Source organism: Ambystoma mexicanum, chromosome 8, assembly GCF_040938575.1.
Source record: "Ambystoma mexicanum isolate Mex_15411 chromosome 8, UKY_AmexF1_1, whole genome shotgun sequence".
Classification (NCBI taxonomy): domain Eukaryota; kingdom Metazoa; phylum Chordata; class Amphibia; order Caudata; family Ambystomatidae; genus Ambystoma; species Ambystoma mexicanum.
In genome coordinates, this window is record NC_090929.1 from 165,712,471 (window position 1) to 165,733,853 (window position 21,383).

The 21,383-nt window shown below is 45.8% G+C and overlaps 1 protein-coding gene across 4 annotated transcripts in view; it reads right to left on the reverse strand.

Moving 5' to 3' along the window:
• NACC2 (NACC family member 2) overlaps positions 1–21,383 on the reverse strand; it is a 1,346,898-nt gene that overhangs the window by 305,574 nt on the left and 1,019,941 nt on the right. For all 4 annotated transcript variants that reach the window (XM_069609557.1, XM_069609558.1, XM_069609560.1 and 1 more), the window contains one exon: positions 6,099–6,269. In XM_069609557.1, coding sequence (XP_069465658.1) covers positions 6,099–6,269 — 171 coding nt within the window. The remainder of the gene's footprint in view (positions 1–6,098; positions 6,270–21,383) is intronic.

Consider the following 21,383-nt stretch of genomic DNA (forward strand, 5'->3'; position numbering starts at 1 on the left):
CAAGGGAGACGTGGCAAGAGAGACGCAGCAAGAGAGACGCAGCAAGAGAGACGCAGCAAGAGAGACGCAGCAAGAGAGACGCAGCAAGAGACGCAGCAAGAGAGACGCAGCAAGAGAGACGCAGCAAGAGAGACGCAGCAAGAGAGACGCAGCAAGAGAGACGCAGCAAGAGCAAGAGAGACGCAGCAAGAGCAAGAGAGACGCAGCAAGAGCAAGAGAGACGCAGCAAGAGCAAGAGAGACGCAGCAAGAGCAAGAGAGACGCAGCAAGAGCAAGAGAGACGCAGCAAGAGCAAGAGAGACGCAGCAAGAGCAAGAAAGGCGCAGCAAGAGCGACACAGCGAGAGACATCAAGAGACACAGCGAGAGAAAGACACAGCAAGCCATGCATCGAGCAAGAGACCCAGCAAGAGACACAGCGAGAGAGAGATGCAGCGAGAGGCGCAGTGAGAAAGTGAGTGTCACAGCGAGAGGGAGTGAGACACAGCGAGAGAGCAAGAGAGCGAGATGCAGCAAGAGAAGCAGCAAGAGACAGCGAGAGACCAAGAAACACAGCGAGAGAGCAAGAGACACACAGCTAGAGTGCAAGAGACACAGCGAGGGACACAGCAAGAGACAGCGAGAGAGACAGCAAGAGCACGAGAGACACAGTGGGAGAGCGAGAGACACAGCGGGAGAGCGAGAGACAGATGGAGAGCGAGAGACAGATGGAGAGCGAGAGACAGATGGAGAGCGAGAGACAGATGGAGAGCGAGAGACACAGTGAGAGCAAAAGACACAGCGAGAGAACGCGTGACAGCGAAAGATGCCGCGAGGGAGCAAAAGAGACGTCGCGAGGGGGCAAAAGAGACGTCGCGAGGGAGCAAAAGAGACGCCGCGAGGGGGCAAAAGACGCAGCAAGAGCAGCACAGCAAGAGCGACACAGCAAGAGTGACACATGGAGAGACCAAGGGAGAGGCAGCGAGAGACCAAGGGAGAGGCAGCGAGAGACCAAGGGAGAGGCAGCGAGAGACCAAGGGAGAGGCAGCGAGAGACCAAGGGAGAGGCAGCGAGAGACCAAGGGAGAGGCAGCGAGAGACCAAGGGAGAGGCAGCGAGAGACCAAGGGAGAGGCAGCGAGAGACCAAGGGAGAGGCAGCGAGAGACCAAGGGAGAGGCAGCGAGAGACCAAGGGAGAGGCAGCGAGAGACCAAGGGAGAGGCAGCGAGAGACCAAGGGAGAGGCAGTGAGAGACCAAGGGAGTCACGGCGAGGGCGCAAGAGAGTCACGGCGAGGGCGCAAGAGAGTCACGGCGAGGGCGCAAGAGAGTCACGGCGAGGGCGCAAGAGAGTCACGGCGAGGGCGCAAGAGCAAGACAGACACGGCGAGGGCGCAAGACAGACACGGACACAACGAGGGCGCAAGAGAGACATGGCAAGGGAGCAAGAGGGACACGGCAAGAGAGCAAGAGGGACACGGCAAGAGAGCAAGAGGGACACGGCAAGAGAGCAAGAGGGACACGGCAAGAGAGCAAGAGGGACACGGCAAGAGAGCAAGAGAGACACGGCAAGAGAGCCACAGCAAGGGCACAAGAGACAGCGAGGGCGAAAGAGAGACACTGCAAGCCCTTCTTGACCAGGGAGACTACATCGGTCTGCATAGGAATCCCTGATTTGGCAGAGTGGCGTCAAGTGAGGACTTCACCCAGAACCCCCTCTGCCGGCTGCTCGACCTCGGGTTGGGGGAGGCCCAGGTGCTCCGCTAGACCAGCAAGAAATTCGTGGAAGGCCCTGACTGAGGATGGCGTGTCTGGATCCTACTCCTCATCCGTAGCCTGCAGATCTGGAGGATCCTAGGGAGGGGGAGGAGTAGGTGGTGCTGGAGGCTGGGGTAAAGGGCCCGCAGCCGGAGGCTGGTACGTAGCCCCCTGTGGAGTTAGCTGTGGAGCCGGAGGAGGTGGCGGAGCCGGGGCCTGGGACGTCGGCATCTGTGGTGCCACTAGCATTGCGGGAAGGACTTCCCTGATGACGTCTTTGATAACCCCCCATCTGTAGTGACTTCATGAGGCCGAGGAACTGATCAAAGAGCACATCCTCACTGGCCAAAGAGGTGGCAGTGGGAGCCGACGGGAAAGCGGGCCGCTGCTGGAGCCGCTGAGTTCCCTGTCCATATGGACGTAAAGGAAATCTGTCCTGCGCAAATGAGGGGTAGACTGTACGCCACGTACCTGGTTGAGGCAAGTCCCGCATTGACACTCGTTCTTCGCCGAATTCCTGGAATGGCGTTGTACGGGTGCCTTTTTCTGGCACGGCAGCCATTTTGTTGAGCTGCTTGCCAGTTGCCTGCAATGTGTTGCTCGGCCCGCTGGACCCAGCCTCCTCCAAGACTCTTGTGTGTGGATCACAAGGCCTACCCTGCTCCTCGGGCCTAGGCCCGGTAGGTGTGACACCCTCGACGCGGAGGTCGGTAGAGCTGCGTTTAGGCGCCCCCTCGGACGTATTGCCGGTATTAGGACATAGCCCCTCGGCCATGGTGCCGGTAAAAGGGTGGAGCCAAAGTACAAGAACCTTCCGGTCCCTCAACACTGCGACCGGAAGGATCCGAGGATCCCTCGACCTGAAGGCCGGTAGCTGAAGCAGCCTTGGTGCACGTGCTGGTAGGAGGACCTGACCGGTTCCTACCACACGGTAGAGTCCCTGGGAAGGAGTTTCCCCTGAGGGGTGCGATTGAGAATATCGGCCCTACCTTGAGCCTGGTTCGATGCTTCACGAAGTTCTTGATATCCTCTGGAGGTGACCTCTGGAAGAGCTCCCTCCACCTGGCTAGTCTGTTCTTCAGCACCTTCGAGGACAGCAAGCCACACACCGAACATGATTGCCAACTGTGGTCTGGGCCAAGGCAACATAGGCAGAGGCCGTGGGGGTCTGACATTGGGAAGAGCCCATTGCAGGATGGACACCTGCTGAACCCTGTAGAAGTCGGGATGTGCCGGGGATGAGCGTGACGCCCGAGGACCGAGTACCTGAATGTTAAAAAAGACAAAAAGACCAAGAAAGGAGGTGTCCGCGCGTGGAATTACATGGCCGAAGCCAAACCCAGGAGCGCTGGTGAATTCGGCCCGCCTCCGTCGACGCAGAAAAGGGCACTGGGGTTTGGCACCGGAGGGCGGCGTCAGGGCAACGCACGCTCCCTGGGCCGCACCCCTGCACGCCTCTAAATTTAAAGGGGAAGAAGGCTTTTTCTGGGGAAAAAGGTTCCCTCTCCCGTTCCTTCGAAGGGACGCCCATGCAGTATGGAGGAAAGGGGAAGGTACTTAAGAGTATGCGCCAAATACAGTACAAGATACTGTACAGAGTATACTACTGTAGGGTCTGCCTCCACCAGATGGGCCAGGCAACAGATCAGTTAAACTTGAAATGTGGAGCGGGAATGGGCTCAGAATTCCATATGCTATGAGAGTCCCCCAAGGTGCAATCATTTTAGGAGCGGGTGAGTGTCCGCCTATCCAGGGTGGTTAGCGAGGCAATACCGGCATGCCCTAAGGTGATGCTTTTACATATTTGGGGAGAGACAGGGTTCACTAGCAGGGAAAAGAGCCTGTTCAGGACGGCTATTAAGTTGGGAAAGAAAACCCTGGCAGTGGACTGTGGTAACTCGACACCACCTGGCTGGATGGGATGGATCACTGTGTGGAACTGGAGAAAAGAGTATAGAGAGACAGAGGATGTCCCCAAATGTTTGAAAAGGTATGCGCCAGACAACGGGCTGAGTTGTAATTGCCGGAAAGCCAGCAGGGTAGAGGTGAGGTGCAGGGGCAGGCATCCAGTACAGGCTCGGATGAGGGAGAGAGATTACTGGGAAAGAGGAAAGGTGGTTGGCCTTGGAGGGCTGTACTGAGAATCTTTTTATTACGACTGTTAATGCTATTGATTATTATGTGCATAACGTAAAACATTTGTTTAAAAAAATGCACTCTGGGATTCCCCCTGTCTCTGCCACCACCTTGAATCTGAAGAACTAAAGTTTCTGCTTGTGCTGCTAGTTGCATGGTCTCGAATTATACAACTTCTCTCTGGCCATTTTCCATCCCAAATGGATCATTCCAAAGTTATGTAGAGTGTTAAAAGGGACACTTCCACTCAGTCTACAGACTCACACACCAGACACCCCTTCTTCACTTATCTTCCTTCCTACCCTCTTGCCCTACCACACCCCTAAGAAAGGCGCGTTCATGCAATCACCTGGCAATATTCAAAATAAATGATACACACAATAATTTAACGTGCACATTTTGCCTCCAGTTTTAGGTAAATTAAGCGCATGCCCTAAACTCCCACAGTTTCACACACAGGACCATGCCTGTTTAGAAGCTACGTTCTTGAGTCGCAAAGCAGGACATTAAGCAAACCAGCATTTGGCCACAAACGCCGGATGGGAACCTGGAAATAATCCTCTCAGTGAATACTTGTAGCATAGCCCTCCACTGTTACTGGAGCACATCATGGAACATTTTGCAGAGTGCTTCCAAATAAGACAAAAAACACGTTTGAACCGTCATATAAGGCTTTGTTAACAGAAGGAATTCTATATATGCCACCAGACCAGCTGCAAAAGTAAAACAAAGCACAGATCATAAACCAAGATATTCATAGGAAAAAACGATAACCGGGTTTACAAAAATAAGCATGCTGTCTGGCACATTTCATTTCTGAAAGCCATTGCAAATTTACTTCCAATTATTTCATGACATATGTTTGAAAACCTGTTAATAAGAGAAACAGTATGTGAAAAAATAGCTTCCTTCTTAATAAACATAGTGAGACAGGCATTCCTGGGTGTGGGAATTAATGTCTTGTACTTTGCGTTGCAGTATCCATTAAAATGTACATGTCCAAATTATCCTCTCTTCCCCCAAGCGAGGACAAATGTAATTAATTCCTGCAGATTGGCCCCAGAAAAAGCCAACCTCCAGGGTGCACCTAAAGGCTAAATACCGCAGCTAAATGTAATCCTAGAGTTCTCCCCCCAGTCCTCCATTTCGAGGGTCTGCCGACTATTTAAAGTTATGTTAACAATTCTATTAGAGCGCTTAAATCGCTACCAAGATGGCATTATGGTGCTGAAGAACCAGATGGAACGGTAGCAGAGAATGGCATGTCATGATGGTATACGCAGGCGGATGGATCTATTGTGATACTACATACAGTATGCAATTCTCATTAAAGAGCGAATGCTTTCTTAAATATGAGTCGATGTGTAAATGTATTGCACACGTTTGGATAAAACCCAAAGATAGAGAGGCCTCCTAATCTTTGCTACTTGTTCCCTCAAGCCCAGCCAGGCTTTCAGTTATAGGCGATATTTGGCACCTTGTGTTGTGGTAAAAATGGATCACAAAAGCAGTTTGTGGATCCTTACCTTTTAGCATCCTGTTCCTACCTGGCTGGAATCCTTCCCTTGAGAGCTTTGCAAATTCGGGAGAGGTTTGTTACCAGGAATCAGGGGCAATTCGGTGATTGATGACGTCAATATCCACTCGGGATATGGTCTTCCCTCTCTTTATCCAGGGAGGGTGGCCCACACCAAACAGAATTACGAACTAACGGTGCTGCCTACTCAGTGTTGCTCCTCTTGAGTTTCAAGTTAAAACTTAAAGGGTTGCTGTGATCTCATCTCACAGTCAAACCTGTGTACAGGCAGTCCACAAAAATATTTGCTTCTCATTAAAGTGAGTGTTCATGTCACATCCTAGACAAAAAGAACCACAGTTCTTCACTAGACCTGTCAAACGGTGTGTGTGTGTGTGTACATTTGTCTTGTGAGTCAGGTGGTGTGGAGCCTGCCCCCAGAGAGGCTCTTGAAACTGGGTTTTGGGTGTAGGCCTAGCGCTGAAAGGGCCCTGAAAGCAATATTCAACAAACACACTCTTCTTGAAAGCAAGCAAAACATGTTTATGCTAATATCTTGGGTACTTTATATGTGAATGTATCCAAGTCTACATAACCTTTAGTTAGTATTGGTGGTGTGGTTATTCTCTCAAAACCCACATTTATTAGATTATATTCAAAATGTTATATGGCAAACCAAATCCACAGATGAAACAACCACTGCAGAGCCTTACCTGCAACAAGCTCCAGTTTTTCCCCGGGGTCTCCCTCGGAGTAGAGCTTTGGGTGGCATCGATACCCAATTTGACTGATGAGACTTGCAGGAAGTGCAACCAAGTCACGTCGAATCAGAACACATGAACGGCTTTCTAGCGACCCAGGAATCTGTTCTGGCTTTTCTTGAACTAGTGACAGAACAAAAGAAGGTCAGTGCGAAAAAGAAGGATTCTTCCATAACAAACAATGGACTATTTTGACATGCCTACAGGTACTTTGTCAGTGAGATTCATCTCACTGAACCAAGTTAAGCATTTAACTATGGGTTCTCCAATACAGCAGTACAGAATGTGGCATCAATATGAATTTGTACATAGGTTAGGCTTAACTCACTGAATACAAGAACCTTACACTAGCATAAAAGCGCCAATACTAAAACAAGGAAAAGAGGAGAATCGCAATGTTGTGCTACCAAAACAGATAGGACTTTTAAGGTCTTTGACAACCTTGATGTAACGTGACATCAAAACAATGTTCTGATCATTGTAGCAAAACATCTAGTTATAATAAAAATGGTGAACACAATGAACCCTGGGAAGTCTTAAGAAAGTACAGCTGAAACTCTACTGATTAATTTCAAAGTAAAAAGTAATTTGCTGCCAAATTTCTGAGATTGAAATCCTACTTTGAGTTTCGATTTCAATTTGGCATTCGTGCTGGAAGATAATTGTGTTGGTAAATAGAGTACAGCTTACAAATTGAAACCAAGGGGTAACTGGGAAAGATTGGATAAGGATGCTTGGTGGGAAAACATTGCTTGGTCCGCTGAAGGAGGGGACTTCTGGTGGATGGGAAACCCAACACTTAGCGCATGGTGCGTTTTTGGATCATGCTCTACCTTAGAGGGTCTACGCGAGCACAATGCATACGAAATAAACGCAACATTACCAAGTTTTTAGTGTGAAAGAGCACTGGAACGTATTGGGTTACACTATCCACAATTGCTGCATACAATGGTATCTGCTTATCTAAGAGTAACTGAAAACCCTGAACTGTAATGCATCCATAAGTAGCCTGCCACCGAATGCACCAGTACTTTTAAATGCATCCATTTAGGTACCCAGGTAAGATTACTTTTATACACTAGTAAAATAGATTCTGACAATATAATGCAGGCATCCAATTGTAATTCAACAGGTCCTACCAATCTTAGTATGAGGCACATTCCCCACTTTATTGTAAATGTGAAGAGGAAATGGAGGCTGCAGTATTAAATGGTCCTCACAATCATGTCTGACAGATACATGCAATACTATTGGAAAAGTCACATGGTAAACACCCTTGACATTCAAAAAGATATAAGCAACCAGTTGGGATTATTTGTGTGCAACTATTGCACTGGATCTTATGTACAAGCAGAACAAGCGTTTCCAGATGTTTACATTAGAAAGACCATTAGAGGCAGCATCGATAAAATACCCACCACTGTTGGTGTGTAATTGGTGAAGATATATTTGTGATTTACTTGTAAAGGCTGGTCGTGAAAAATACATGTCACAACTGTTCTAATGGCCAATTATTCCATTAATTATGTGGTAACAACAGGCCACCTGTATGACTATGAAACAGTAGACACCTATTCTGTGGTGTACTCTATTAGAAGCCCGAGTGGGGCATACTATGTTGGACAACATCAAGGAAGGTAAGAGCGAAAATCAGGTTTTCTGAATTTCACCTGGTGTTATTGGTCGATGGAGATTTCCAGGAAGAAAAAAACATGGATCATCATGTGCTGGATTCCATATTTCAAGAGGTCGCCAAACGCCCCCTACGTCTCAACTACAGAAATTACATATTGAAAAATAGAGCATTGTGAATATAAACGCTAAGTGAAGCCTCCCTGAAATGTACGAATGAGTTGCCTGATAGAACTGGTTAATTTAAGTTTCACAATACCTTTTGTATGTATACGTTCCTCCATCAACAAGGCACGATGAAGGTTCATCTGGCATTGGGTTCTTGCTTTAAAGGAACCTTGCACTTTTACTGACAATGAATATTCGTCGCATGACAGTTTGTAACAATTCCCATGAAATATTTGTATAGTTAGGCTATTTTTCTTTTTTTTGTTATCAAGTAGGTTTAAACTTGCAGCATTAGGGCAGTGGATATCGCTACACTACAGCACCATATAAAAAGCAATGAGTAGATATACAACAGCTACTCAGAAGATTACATTTTGACAGAATCATGAGTGCTCAGATATCTTTCGTTTAGTTTATCCTTTTCTTTTTGAGTTAGGCTTCATATAATTATTTATTAATGGTCATAAGTGTCATTCATAATCATCACTATGAATCTCAAACTCTGTGCCGTACAGAGGTTGAGTTGTATTCCTTACAAAGGAAGAACAATGAAAACAGAACTTGCTTTTTGGTAGAATAATTGCTACTGCAGCCGTAAAGGTCATTACGGATCTGAGGAATAAAACTGTTAAGTTATAAAGCTTTTATACTGTGCCAATCACCACCTCAGTGCTCTTATGGCACCAGTACATTGTGCGAGAAAATGCTATAATCTGGCCGGCATCAGGTAACTAGAACATAGTCGGAGGTAGAAGAAGAAAACAAAAGCACCGTAGAAAGCGTGGATGGGGAAAAATAGGAATATGAGGTTATGCTCACAGCACCTGAAGAAATAAGAGACCAAGGTGCACAATTTGCACTCGCCACGAGCTATTGGCTTGTGATATTTGACTCTTGGCGAGTAAGAAATTGTGTGTTGTTTGTATGTTTAGAATTCAGGTGGCATGCATCTTTTTAGGACTGGCTAGTAGCTTGCAACTTCATTGTTTTCCCCCTGGAGAGACCATGTGATAATGGATCTACTGGATTGTGATTAGCCCCCACTGCTGATCTCTGCATTTAAATTGCAAATGCCATGATGATTGTGGGACTGGCTTTTGTGTTCACTGGAAAGTAAAGCTGGACACTAACTTGGGGTATTAAAGAAGTTGTTTTGATGGTGTTGGAGGATGGTATTAGCCTTCACTGCTAAACGACCACAATGCCATTTTAAATGCCATACTGACTTTATGTAATATTTTCACAAAAAGGTAACATTCAAAACTAAAAGGGATGTTTTTTTTCAGAGGGCATCATTTAATAGAATGATGGAATGGATATAACATGATTATAATTTCAACAGCTGTTAAAGGTTTCTATGATGTACTACTGCATCGTGTTTCCTCTTTGAAAATGGGTAATTTCATACAGATTGGATTTTATTTTCTATTCGAATGGTCTTTTCTTTTATTATTACACTATCCCACAGAGGCCCCTTTATGTATCACCGGCCTTGGTCACTTCTGCACCCAGAGTCGTATTACTACTGGGATAGCTTTCCACAAATGAATGGTACAAACTACAACAAAGGATGCTGTGTTTCCTTTGACACTCCCTTGTTATAAGGTGTGCTGGTAGAGAGAAGTCACTGGCGAGAGAGTACTCGTAACTTTGTTTTACATTGGGGAAAGTGAATTGGAACCATCTGAATATTGGAGGCATATTTCTCCTGATGACCATATTCGTTTTGAAGGATGAAGGAGAATAGAACAGCTTCCCCACGATGGGCTATGGATCTAGGTAGAATGCACTGGTGTGAACTCTTATCTGTTTAATGTCTCCTTAATGGTAAACTTAACAATAATTGAATTACAAATAGGAAAGAAAACGTTCTTTTGCTTGGAATCTGAACTCTGTACTTTTGACTATATAAAGCAAAATGTTTTCATTGCAATGCTATACGACTTTTACCTTTGGGGTATTTTTTTACCTTGATGGCGTTCTTGCTCTATGTGAGTTTTGCTAGCATCGTCTCCCCTGCACCATCCATTATCCCTAGATATTTTTATTTTCTTTATTGTGATTATGCTTAAAAAGCAATACATAACAGATCACCTAAAACCATAATAATTAACAGTTAATAAATGAAATGCCTTCAGCCATTTTAATAACCCATGGCCTGCTATCACATACGCTGAATATTATTAGCATAAGATACCAACAAGGTATACGTACCATTTCCAGAGGGGCAACAATAATCTCCAACAACAATAAAATCACTTAAATTCCATCAATCTCAAGATTAACAAAATGTGCCTGACCATGTGCAGTCTTCCCCAGGAACTTTCTTTACATATCATATAGCTATGATGCACAAAACCACTAATATTTTCCAATCCCAGCAATAACGTGGCTTCACAATCAAGAGTAGGATGTTTCAGCTTTCATAAACTTCAAAGCCCACATTCACATGCATCCCTTCCCAACCCCCTCTGAGGGCCAATTACTTCAAATTTGTTGGTTAAGTAGAAACAACAAAGGAAACAATATTGCCCAAGGTGCACGAGGAGGACATTTCATGGAATACTGTTGGGTTACAGCCCGGTTTACAAAAGACTTGTATATGTTGCCATAAACACACGGCTGGAAATTAGAGCGTGAATATGCAAAGAGTAACATTTCCACAAATTATTTTTACTTTGCAAGACTTCTGGCAAAAGGCAAACCTAGCTGAATATTTGACATACTTGCATATAAGCTGTAATTACTGGACATTTTCTTCATCACTAAAGATTATCGTTATGTCTATATATAAGGAGGGGACAGAGGTTTGCATATAAAGAGAGCTTTCTCCATTTAACCAGAGCATCAATGTAACAACTCAGCTCTGGAAGACTGCCATAGGTATTGACAAGTCTGACCTAATACAGATCCATAAAGTAGCTTCCAAGGTTGACAACCATTTCCATATTGTACCATACCGATCTCCAAGCAATAGGTGGGCAAGCCACATAATTCATGGCTAAAGCAGAGCCAGGGGTCTGGCTTGACTCCAAGAGCCAAACACGAGCCGAGACAGCAAAAGAATCATACCTTGCCACCTGCCACCCAACCTTCAAACACAGAACCCATACCGGTCATCCTGCCTCCTCTACCCCTACAACAATAACCCAATACCTGGCATTATCCTCACTTCCCCCACAACACAAACCTATACCTGGCCTCCCAATTTTGTTTTGTCACAATCCGTTTTTATTTAAATATTATAAGCCACAGAACACAACGATAGGTGCATTTACTTAAAAGAGAAATAAAAGAAAACATAAAATGGAACTAGAAAATACAGAACCCTTGAAAATAAATCTTTGCGGCCACCAGCATAACAACTTCAGAATCGTGAATAGGTCCCAGCAACTGCCTGTGACCAAGTACATCCCCCCATGACTGGAGATCCATCATTTCAATAACATGGGGTATGACGGTACAAGAGACAGAAGGGATCATTCCACGAGTAAGCTCAATCACCAGGAGTCAGCTATGCATTCAATATACAGCAGTTATGCCTGTTGGGGATGCAAGGATTTAGCATTTTGAAGGGGCCTTCTCCCCCCTGGTGTGGGGACAGGTGCAGCTCTACTCATCAATGACTACATCTTTCAAATCAGGAACAACCCACAGATTCCTGCTAAGTGGGGGATCCCTGCACCACACACCAGGTTTTTCCATAGAAGCTCCCCAATCCTCCAGAAAGGAGGACACATCATTGTGTGCCATGTATGTCGAATATTCCAACAGGTAGATATCCCATACCTTCTGTAGCCAGTCCGACTGATCAAGGATGGAGGGTCGTCTCCATTTTTGTGCTACCGTTATTCTCCCTGCCCAAGACTCCCACACATCCTCAGGAGTCAATACCAGTCGTTGTCTTTAGACAGGATCCCCAAAAGACTTGCAAGAGGTTCAGGCAGCAGGGGGACATCTATAACGTCATCCAGCTCAACAGGTTTGACCCCAAAAAATGGAATGAACGGGCATGTCCAACACATACATATGAATAGAGGTCCCTATCTACCCACAAACCCCTGGTACACAGCAGTGAAGCGCCTGGAATCATTTTGGAAACCCTCAACAGGTCTCTATGCCAGCCTTGCAAAACCTTAAAATTGCGTTCAATAGCAGGTGTGGAGTGGTTACCATGGAATGTGACTTCGTATACTTTCTCCCATAATCCCTCCGGCACTGTGTCTCCTAGCACACAGCCCAAGTAGGTATTGAAGTTTGGCATCCCCTCAATCGTGTTCAGGACGAGGGCTTTATATAATTTAGAAACACTCCCTTTCCTCCATTGGGCCTTTTCAAGGACTATCTCAAACTGAGTGAAATCTCAGAACAGACCTTCGCTCCACCCCAGGCTCAGGACCAAACCTTTAAGTATGAAGTAATAAAATATTCTGTTATTTCCCTTCCCAAACATCTTCTGAACTTCACTAAATTCCTTCACTTTTCCACGAAGGCGATGAACCACTCTCTCGAGAACTAAGTTTGACCACTTTAAATCTTTATTCCTTCTTTTATTCCTGCACAGAATCCAAAGGAATCTCCACAAAGTGTACTTGCATACATCGAGTGACAGGTTTAATAGGAGCCCAGAAAAAGTCCCTTACCTTTTTCGGGTATGTAACCAATCTTCCAGGTCTAATAGATCCTAATTTCCCCCTCCATTTGTTCCAGCATCACCCTATGTTGTGCCGCTTTACAATATAGAAAAACATTTGGGAATCCAAAACCTCCCTCACCCTTAGGAAGTAACAAAATCTTACGTGCTATACGAGCCCTTTTATTCTGCCACACAAAGTTTAAGTACACATGGTCAATATCCTTAAGGAACTTATCAGGCAGGGGCGCGCGATCACCAGGGCAAAAAAGTAGAGGGGGCAGGGGGCACCTTTGTCTCGTTCCCCTATAGGGAAATCCTCAGAAAGAACCCCATTAACTGTTACCCTCTCTGTGGTATCTCGATATAGTGTTGCTACCCATGCGAAAGAACCCCATTAACTGTTACCCTCTCTGTGGTATCTCGATATAGTGATGCTACCCATGCCCTTAAGTGTTCCCGAAAACCAGATTTGGCCAATACCTCGCACATAAAGTCCCATTCCACACAGTCAAACGTTTTCTCAGCATTAAGGGAGGCCAAATATATCTATTTTGTTTGTGGTCCTGGTAAATGATATATCAAGCCTATTCCGCAAGATCTTCGCCAGAACCTTAATGACCGTATTGAGGAGTGAGATGGGCCTGTATGCCGAGCACAACATCCTTCCCCATCCTCTCCCAGGGATTTACCACTTTTCATGCCCTTTCTGGTTGCAATAACCTCCTCTATCATGATGGGAGAGTCCAACAGGGCAGTGCTGTGAGCAGACACTGTAGGGTTCTCTAACCCATTAAGAAAAGTCCTTATTCTCTCCACACCCCCCTTCCATTAGTAGGTGTGAAGAAGAGCATAACACTTCCTAAATTCTTCCACGATGTCGAAACTACTTCTCTTAACTTCGCCTCCTTCCTACGGCAGGACATTCACCAATCGGATAGGGGGTTTTAAAACTCAAAACATCTATCCATAAAACCCCAATGAAAATCTCCTCCCGTATGCGCCATTTTCCCCAATCTCTAACCGAAGCCAGGTACAGACCCATCCCCTTGAACCGAGCGTGTCCACCCCTGAAAGACCACACAGCGGGCCCAGATCCCAGACAGATCCCTGCCCCCCCCATTGCAACAATCATAACCAAAATGTGCTATAGTAAAATTTCCACCCACCCCCCTTCCAGAAATATAATATCGACAGTGATTCAAGTTGGTCCTTTCCTGGGGGGCGGCATATTTAGTTTCTTGAATTTCCTTGCACCCTGAATTTTCCTTCTATCCACACTCATCTGGCCTGCTTTTCCTTAGCGGACCAAGAGCCTCAAGTCTCTCCTCGCCCTCTTTTGTCAGTTCCTCCGTGATACTCTAGATGTAATTTTCAGAAACAAGCCGGTACTTTATTCTTTCCAACTCAAAAGACAGAGAGAACAGGTCCACCCATCTGTACATCACCCCTCTATGTTGCACCAATTGTGTAAGGGTTGCACTCTGCTTACAACATGACAAAGTGTAGGTTGAAAGGTCTTGGAATTGCCATAATCAAAGAGGCCCATGCTTCTTTCCTTATTCAGAGTCTTTGCAGAATAGTAATAGAACCCAACGATGAGGGAGCAGGTGCCCCTTCTCCCAGTACCTCCCCTGTGTACCCTATCGGCAGTGTATTCAGGTCTTTCTTCATCTATAAAGACATGAGAATGGCCTTAATAATATTTTCAATGTCTTCCGGGGATTCTCGTTCCTTTTCTTGTAACCCAAAAAACCTAGGGTAATTGCGCCTTCTCTGTTTTCAATGCCCAATTTAAGCCGTCATTCTTCGTTTTGTCTCTCCATCTCCGAAATTCTTATATCCAACTGGGTTTCAAGGATCTCCATCGAGGACTGATTGGTTTCCAAGCCTTGCAATCGCACTTCCATGCCTCTCACTTTCTCATTGATCTCCATCACTTTAGCTACAATATCGGCTCTCATCCCCCAGATTTTTTCCAGAATAGCTTTAATGTCACTCTTGAGGCCTCCCAATTTTGGAAGATATGGCACTATGCAATTAAATGATTTGCACAGATTCAGACACTTTCTGCACTCTGGTATCGGATCCCAGTCAGCACTTTAGACACTTGACCACATATTTTACCACTGCTAGCGGATATGAAGGTGTGTTTTAATGAGCTAAAATAAAGCTCTGTTTCATAAAGTGAACTCAAAAACTACACAAATTGCAAAATAGGCCAACCTAACAAATATACAAAATCTTATGCTAAGCAATAGAGTATAGATTTATTTTCAGTAGCCTTAATGAAAATCACACCAGAAGGCAAAGCAATGTTGCCATAAATAATTCCCTGTGTTTGGCAACTGTACTTTCAAGACTTAAACACACAACAAAACTGTGAAAAAAGTTCTGCTACTTGTAGTCATTGTTTCACACACCCTTGGAGCTGATGATTTAACCTATCAGGACACACAGGCAGGTGAAAGACAGGCCACAACTAAGGCCAACAAACAAGGCTCCTGTCCCGAGCCTGTCAGAGCCAGGAGGAACGTGACTAACGTTCAAACCTCCTTTATTCCACTCCATAGCTCGCCCCCCCATTGTAACCTTTTCTTGTATAGCACTGTTCTCTGCGTTGGGCCTCCTTCGTTCCATTGACGTAATGTGCCTTCATCGTGGCGTGACACCAGCTCATCAGAACGCCTGCAAGGCTCTTTGCCCGCCTCTTCCAATCCCTCCTTCTAACACTGTATCACTCCCTCACGACTCGTTACTGACCTGCCCCTGCGTTTCGCCTGCTTCAGGGACACAAAGCGAACGAAAACTGTAGCTGCACTCTTCTCTCTACATGTCCGTGTCCAGTATAAAGGTACTACAGGTTGCAGATATCATTTCCCCATAAGCCCCAAAGATTGTATTCACTGCCTACCTGTGTACTCATTTGCTATTGGCACATACTTTCCGTTCACACAATAGTATTGGTGTCTGCTTTCCGAGAATTATGCATAACCACCCCTCCCGCATATAATGTTTCCCAATTTAGCATAAACCAATGATTGTAATCTCGCCCACCGAATGCATAGGGATCATAATCCCCTACGACACCCTTAGTCTACAAGCTCAGCGCCACGGTGCATAATAACCGACCCATTCAGCCTTTAGCTCGCTCTTCCCGAACAGAGCTCTCTTACTGCTCCATTACATAGCTCTGGTTAGCACAATCCACCCCCTTTGCCCGACTGCTGCCGTAGCCACGCAGCTTCCTTTTTGTGCATTGTACTTTTTGTTTGCAACATGCCAGCTCCATTTGTCCGACCACTGCCGTAGACAATGCTTTTATTGTATTGTATTCTCTGCAACAGGCCACCCCCATCTGCCTGACCACTGCTGTAGCCACCCAGCTTGCTTTTATTGTAGTCGATTTTCTGCAACTACATATTGACTATGCCACCCTATCCACTTGTTTGCGGACTGCTAGAACTGATCAGCTGGCCTATTTCCCTACTGTATGCTTCCTCTGCCCACTCACAGCTTATAGATTTCCACTAAGCACTGCCCTCCTCACCCTCTCCTGCGCGAAATGGCCACCTCCCTCCCCAATTCAGACAACATCCCCCCTATGCCCTTTCTACCTTCACTGTCTCTCCTTGTAAAAAGGGCACCTACCCCGATTGCTGAGACCACAACTAGACTCACGAACCACCTTGCTCGTAGACTACACATGCTAAGGTTCCACACCAAACCTTTACAATTCCAAAGATGCCCTAGGCCAACAGCTTCAAGGAACCTCATGCTTTACTCACGTTCTCCCTGCCACTTTGCCCTCTTGCGCACAGACTCCACCTACCGCATGCCTGCCACCACTCAAGTATCGACCAAATCACTCCCCATGGTCACCCTTCCTCCCAGCAATAACACCCCCCCCGCTAAATTGCACCCTTATAAATGCCTGCTCGTTCCCTGCCCATGCCACGCAAATCCATGACCTTCTCTCCAACCTCAACCTGGACATCCTAGCTATCAGTGTTCTGGCTTCACGAAGCAGCCAGTCCTGCTATCGCACTAGCTCTTCCACCAGCTACACCATTCACCAGCAAGACAGACAGCATAGAAAATGGGGTGGAGTAGCCATCATAGTCAAAGATACTTTATTTTTTTTTTATTTATTTGAATTTATAAAGCGCTCAGCGGCCCTGGGGCATTGTGGCGCTGTTACAGAAGGTTAACTTGGATACCAATGTAAGCAGGATCAAAGTCTTTACATTTACATTACATTATATACAATACATTACAAGTAAATCTACAAGTAGATGCGATGCATTAGACATTATTGATTCTTAATGTTGCAATAGATATGTTCCGTGGTTACAGGGAACTACTCAGGTAAGTCTAATTAAAGCGCTTTGTTTTCAGTGCTCTTCTGAAAGCTGTGAATGAAGTTTCATTTCGGAGTGTGAGGGGCAGTGCATTCAAATGTTTTGGTGCTAGAACCGTGAAGCATGACCCTCCAGCTTTGGCACGATTATACATAGGGACTGTGAGTTGGTGAGCATACGGAGCACGTTTTGCTCTACTAGTGTTTGCAAGATGAATGCTTTCTGTTAAGTATGAGGGTGCTGCGAGGGAGAGTCATTTGTGCTTGATGGTGAGGGTTTTGAAGATTATGCGCTATTTCACGGGGAGCCAGTGAGCGTCCTGTCTGGCCTGGGAGAGGTGTTCCCTCCTGGGTATGTTTAATGCTGCTCTGAGGGCATTCTTCTGGGTAATTTGCAGTTTACTGAGGTTTTTTGTTGATGTGCCTAGGAGCAGGACATTGCAATAGTCCAGCCTGGCTCCTATGGTGGCCCTGGCTATATTGAGGCAGTTCGTAGCTGAGAGGTATGGTTTCACAGCATTAATGATTGTTGTTGTAAGTGCTGCTGATGATGATGCGATTGCATCACTTGTCGCTTCATAGATAAGATGAAATCTAGATATACACCCAGGGTTTTTACTGCGTCAGAGGCCCTGACTACGGTATCCTCAATGCTAAACTTGCGGTATCGATTGTCTAGTTTTTCCAGGATTGCGGTGGGACCTACTAGTAAGATTTTGGTTTTGTCCCCACTGAGACATAAACCATTTGCTGCCATCCAGGCCTAGATGAGGGCATAGGTCTCTTTAAGGTCCCGAGAGAGAGAGAGAATGATTTGGGTATCGTCGGCATAGTTTGTAAAGGCTATGCCATGATCACCAAAGTCATTGAACAGGGGTAACGTAAAGATAATGTAGAGGGTGGCGGGTGTGGGGGGAGTACACGAGCCTTGTGGGACTCCACAGTGTATAGGAGAGGGTGTAGCAATGGCCTGATCTGAGAAGTCTTTCATTGCTCTTACTTCCAAAAAAGGTTGTGGCTTCTTTGGAGAAGTGTGCTGTCTCTGTGAGGTGCCTACACAGGATCTTGTGGTCCACCAGATCAAAGGCGGCCGATATGTCAAGGAGGAGGAGCATGGCGGATTTGCCATTGTCCATTGTTTCTAGTAGCTGATTTTTTAGGTCAAGCAGCGCTGACTCAGTGCCATGGCACGGGCAGAAGCCAGATTGTCTTTTACCCAAGATGTTTATTTCTAGGTAATGCTGGATTTGTTGATTATGCGGCTTTATCGAATATTTTTTAGCAAGAAAGGCACTGTCGTAATTGGCCTGTAGTTGTTGGTGGGAGCCGCGGTCAAGGGATGGTTTCTTTAGCAATGGACGAACCCATGCTCCCCCGAGTGAGGGAGGAACGATACCAGATGCGATTGAGGCATTGATGAATGCAGTGAGGAATGAGACTATTGCGTCTGTGACGTCTTTGATTAGGTTAGCTGGGAATAAGTCGCCCTTACAAAGTGATGGCTTAATCTTTTTCATGATCAATAGGACTTCAGCCTCCGTTACATCTCTGAATGTGAATGGTTTTGTTTTTTTGTTTGCCAGCGGAGTCCGCTGGCTTTTGGGGCAAAGTAGCTTTAGGTAGGGCTCTTAATTGGGCATTGATTTTACACTGGAGTGTGTTTATTTTGTTTAGTATGGCCTGTTGAATATTGTTGCACCATCCTTCATCGTTCACGGTTTGTTGTGTGTTGGAAGGAGGGGTGATCAGTTCCTTGTATATTGCGAAAAGCTCTTTGGACACGGATTTAGCTTTGGCATTGGATATTCAGAGGTTGTATGAAGATGATTTAGCCGTCGTGACAGACTTTTTGTATTGCTTAGCAATAGATTTGTAATCAGCATGTACATAGAGTCGGAAGGGCATGACTGCCATTTGGTGAGCGCAATGCGCTTAAGAGATCTTAGGTCAAGTAGCTCTTGAGTGAACCATGAGTTGGAATGTTTAATGGTCTTGGCACTTTTACTTTGCAGTGGGGCAATGGAGTCCATTGCTGCTTTGAGCGTGGAGTTGTAGAGATCTACGAGCTCCGATGGGTCTTGTAATCACCCCCTGTCTGGAGGGCAATGCCAATACCATCACTGCTAAACTTTCCATCTCTCCCAACTATACAAATTACCATTCATGTCTACCGGGCCCCAGGCCAGGCCTCAGACTTTCAGGGTAACCTACTCCCATCTCTTAGGGATAACCTCAAAAACTCCACCAAAAGCATTCAACTTGGCAACCTAAACCTGGGCCTCAATGACCATAAAGACAAACCTGCCAAAGCACTCGCAAAGGAACTCCAGGACATGGATTTCGTGCAAAGAGTCACCATGCCTACTCATTGCAAAGGCTGCACACTAGACTGGGTGGCTGACCATAACTGCTCCACCACCATCAATTCAAACACTCTCTGTCCATAGACAGACTACCACCTCATTCAATTCACCATCCCGAGAGCCATTGCCACGAAAACATACATCTCTGCACCCCCAGCACTTGCTAGAAGTGCACGAAAACTCACCAAAGACAATCTCCTACCCTTTATGGATGCTCCTGCCTTCAAGCCCCCGTTCTCTAATCCCCCTGGCTTGCTAGCAGATCTCTAAAATGAAACCCTCAAATTAGCTATTGACGCCATCGCTCCATTAGAACCTAATACAGCCAAAAAACAGTATCTGGTCATTGCATCTAATGCCATTCCATCTAATTTTTTCCATCTAAAAAATATGCATTCAATGCATATTTTTGGGGGGTAAAGGGTTAATTTTTGTTCAGGTGCATTTTAAAGGGTGAAAACGGGTTTGGGGGAGGGGGGGCACTCCCGAAAAAAGAAAAAAATGCATTCAATGCCCATTTTTTAGATGGAAAAAATGTGATGCTATGACCATAAACCCAAAAACATATGCATAACAATTCCTGGTACACGGCCGAACTCCAGGCTCTACGCACTCTCAAATGTAATGCTCTGTCCAAATGGCAAACCAATCCTAGTGACCACCAAGGATGAATTCAAAAAGTTGTCTGCCCACTATAAAAAGCCATTATCCAAGCAAAGTCTAACTCATTCAACACGAGAATAACAAATGCCAAATCCCAGTCCAAAGAAATGTTCGCCATTTTCAAAGACCTAGTCAACCCTACCACTAGCTCGGATGACATCATCAGAGATGAAGCATGGCGCTCAATTATTCAAACAGCAATATTCAATAAAAATAGATCTTTTGCAGAACAAAATTCAAGCCCACCACAAAGCCCTGCCTAAGTCTGATCTACCCCTTTCGCCCACCAAAAAAAACCACTCTCCAAGACGATAGCCTCTTCTCCTTCAGAGATGTCACGGAAACAGAGGTCCTAGCCATCCTCAAACATTTAAAACCCTCCATTAGCAAAGGCAACATCTGCCCGGCCAATATTATCAAAGATTGTGCCGACTCCTTTGCACCTTTCCTGACAGCATTCACATCTGGCCTTGTCCCACCCTGCCTCAAAGGAGGATGGGTATGCCCTCTCCTAAAACAAAGTAAAAACCTCCCTAGACCCTACTTCCCTTACCAACTACAGACCCATTACCACTGTCCTGTTTCTCCTAAAAACCCTCGACAAGGCAGCCTACAATCAAATTCAGCAATTCCTTGAATCCAATCGCATCCTTGGGAAGAGGCAATCAGGCTTCCGCCAAGCCCACAGTACAGAATCTGCACTACTGAACCTTAAAAACCACATAATAGAAATTATGGACAAAGGCAATCCAGCACTTCTCCTCCTCCTCAATCTATCTGCTGCATTTGATCTTGTGGACCACAAAACTCTCAGTAGACACCTCTCCAGTGCAGCTCAATTCTCCCCAGAAGCCACTACTTGGATCACCTCCCTCTTGGAAGGTAGAGCCATGAAGTTCTTCTCAAACCAGACTTGCGCAGCACCAACCACCATCCATTGTGGAGTCCGCCAGGGCTCTTGCACGGCACCTACCCTCTACAACCTATTCACTAAACCCCTCTTCGACAAGCTTGACACCCTCGGCATAGCATACACAAACTATGCTGACGACACTCAGTTCCTCAATCCTCTCTCTGGCTCTTACGAACAAGACACCAAGTCTGTACACTACCATTCAAGCCTGGATGGCAGCTAATGGGCTCTGTCTCAATGGAGATAAAACTGATACAGTGCATTCACCGTTGATAACACAATCATCAATGTCTCATCCTCAGTAAAGACTTTGGGGGTATACTTGGACTCCACGCACCACGCTCTCTATGTCACGTCAGGTTAGCGCTATCGCTTCCTCTGCCTCATTTACAACTAAACTAATAATGCAGTTAAACCTTGCCTGTCCAAGCAGAATTGTCTCAATAGCCAGAGCTACCATTGGGGCCAAACTAGAATATTGTAATGTACTTCTAGTTGGCACTTC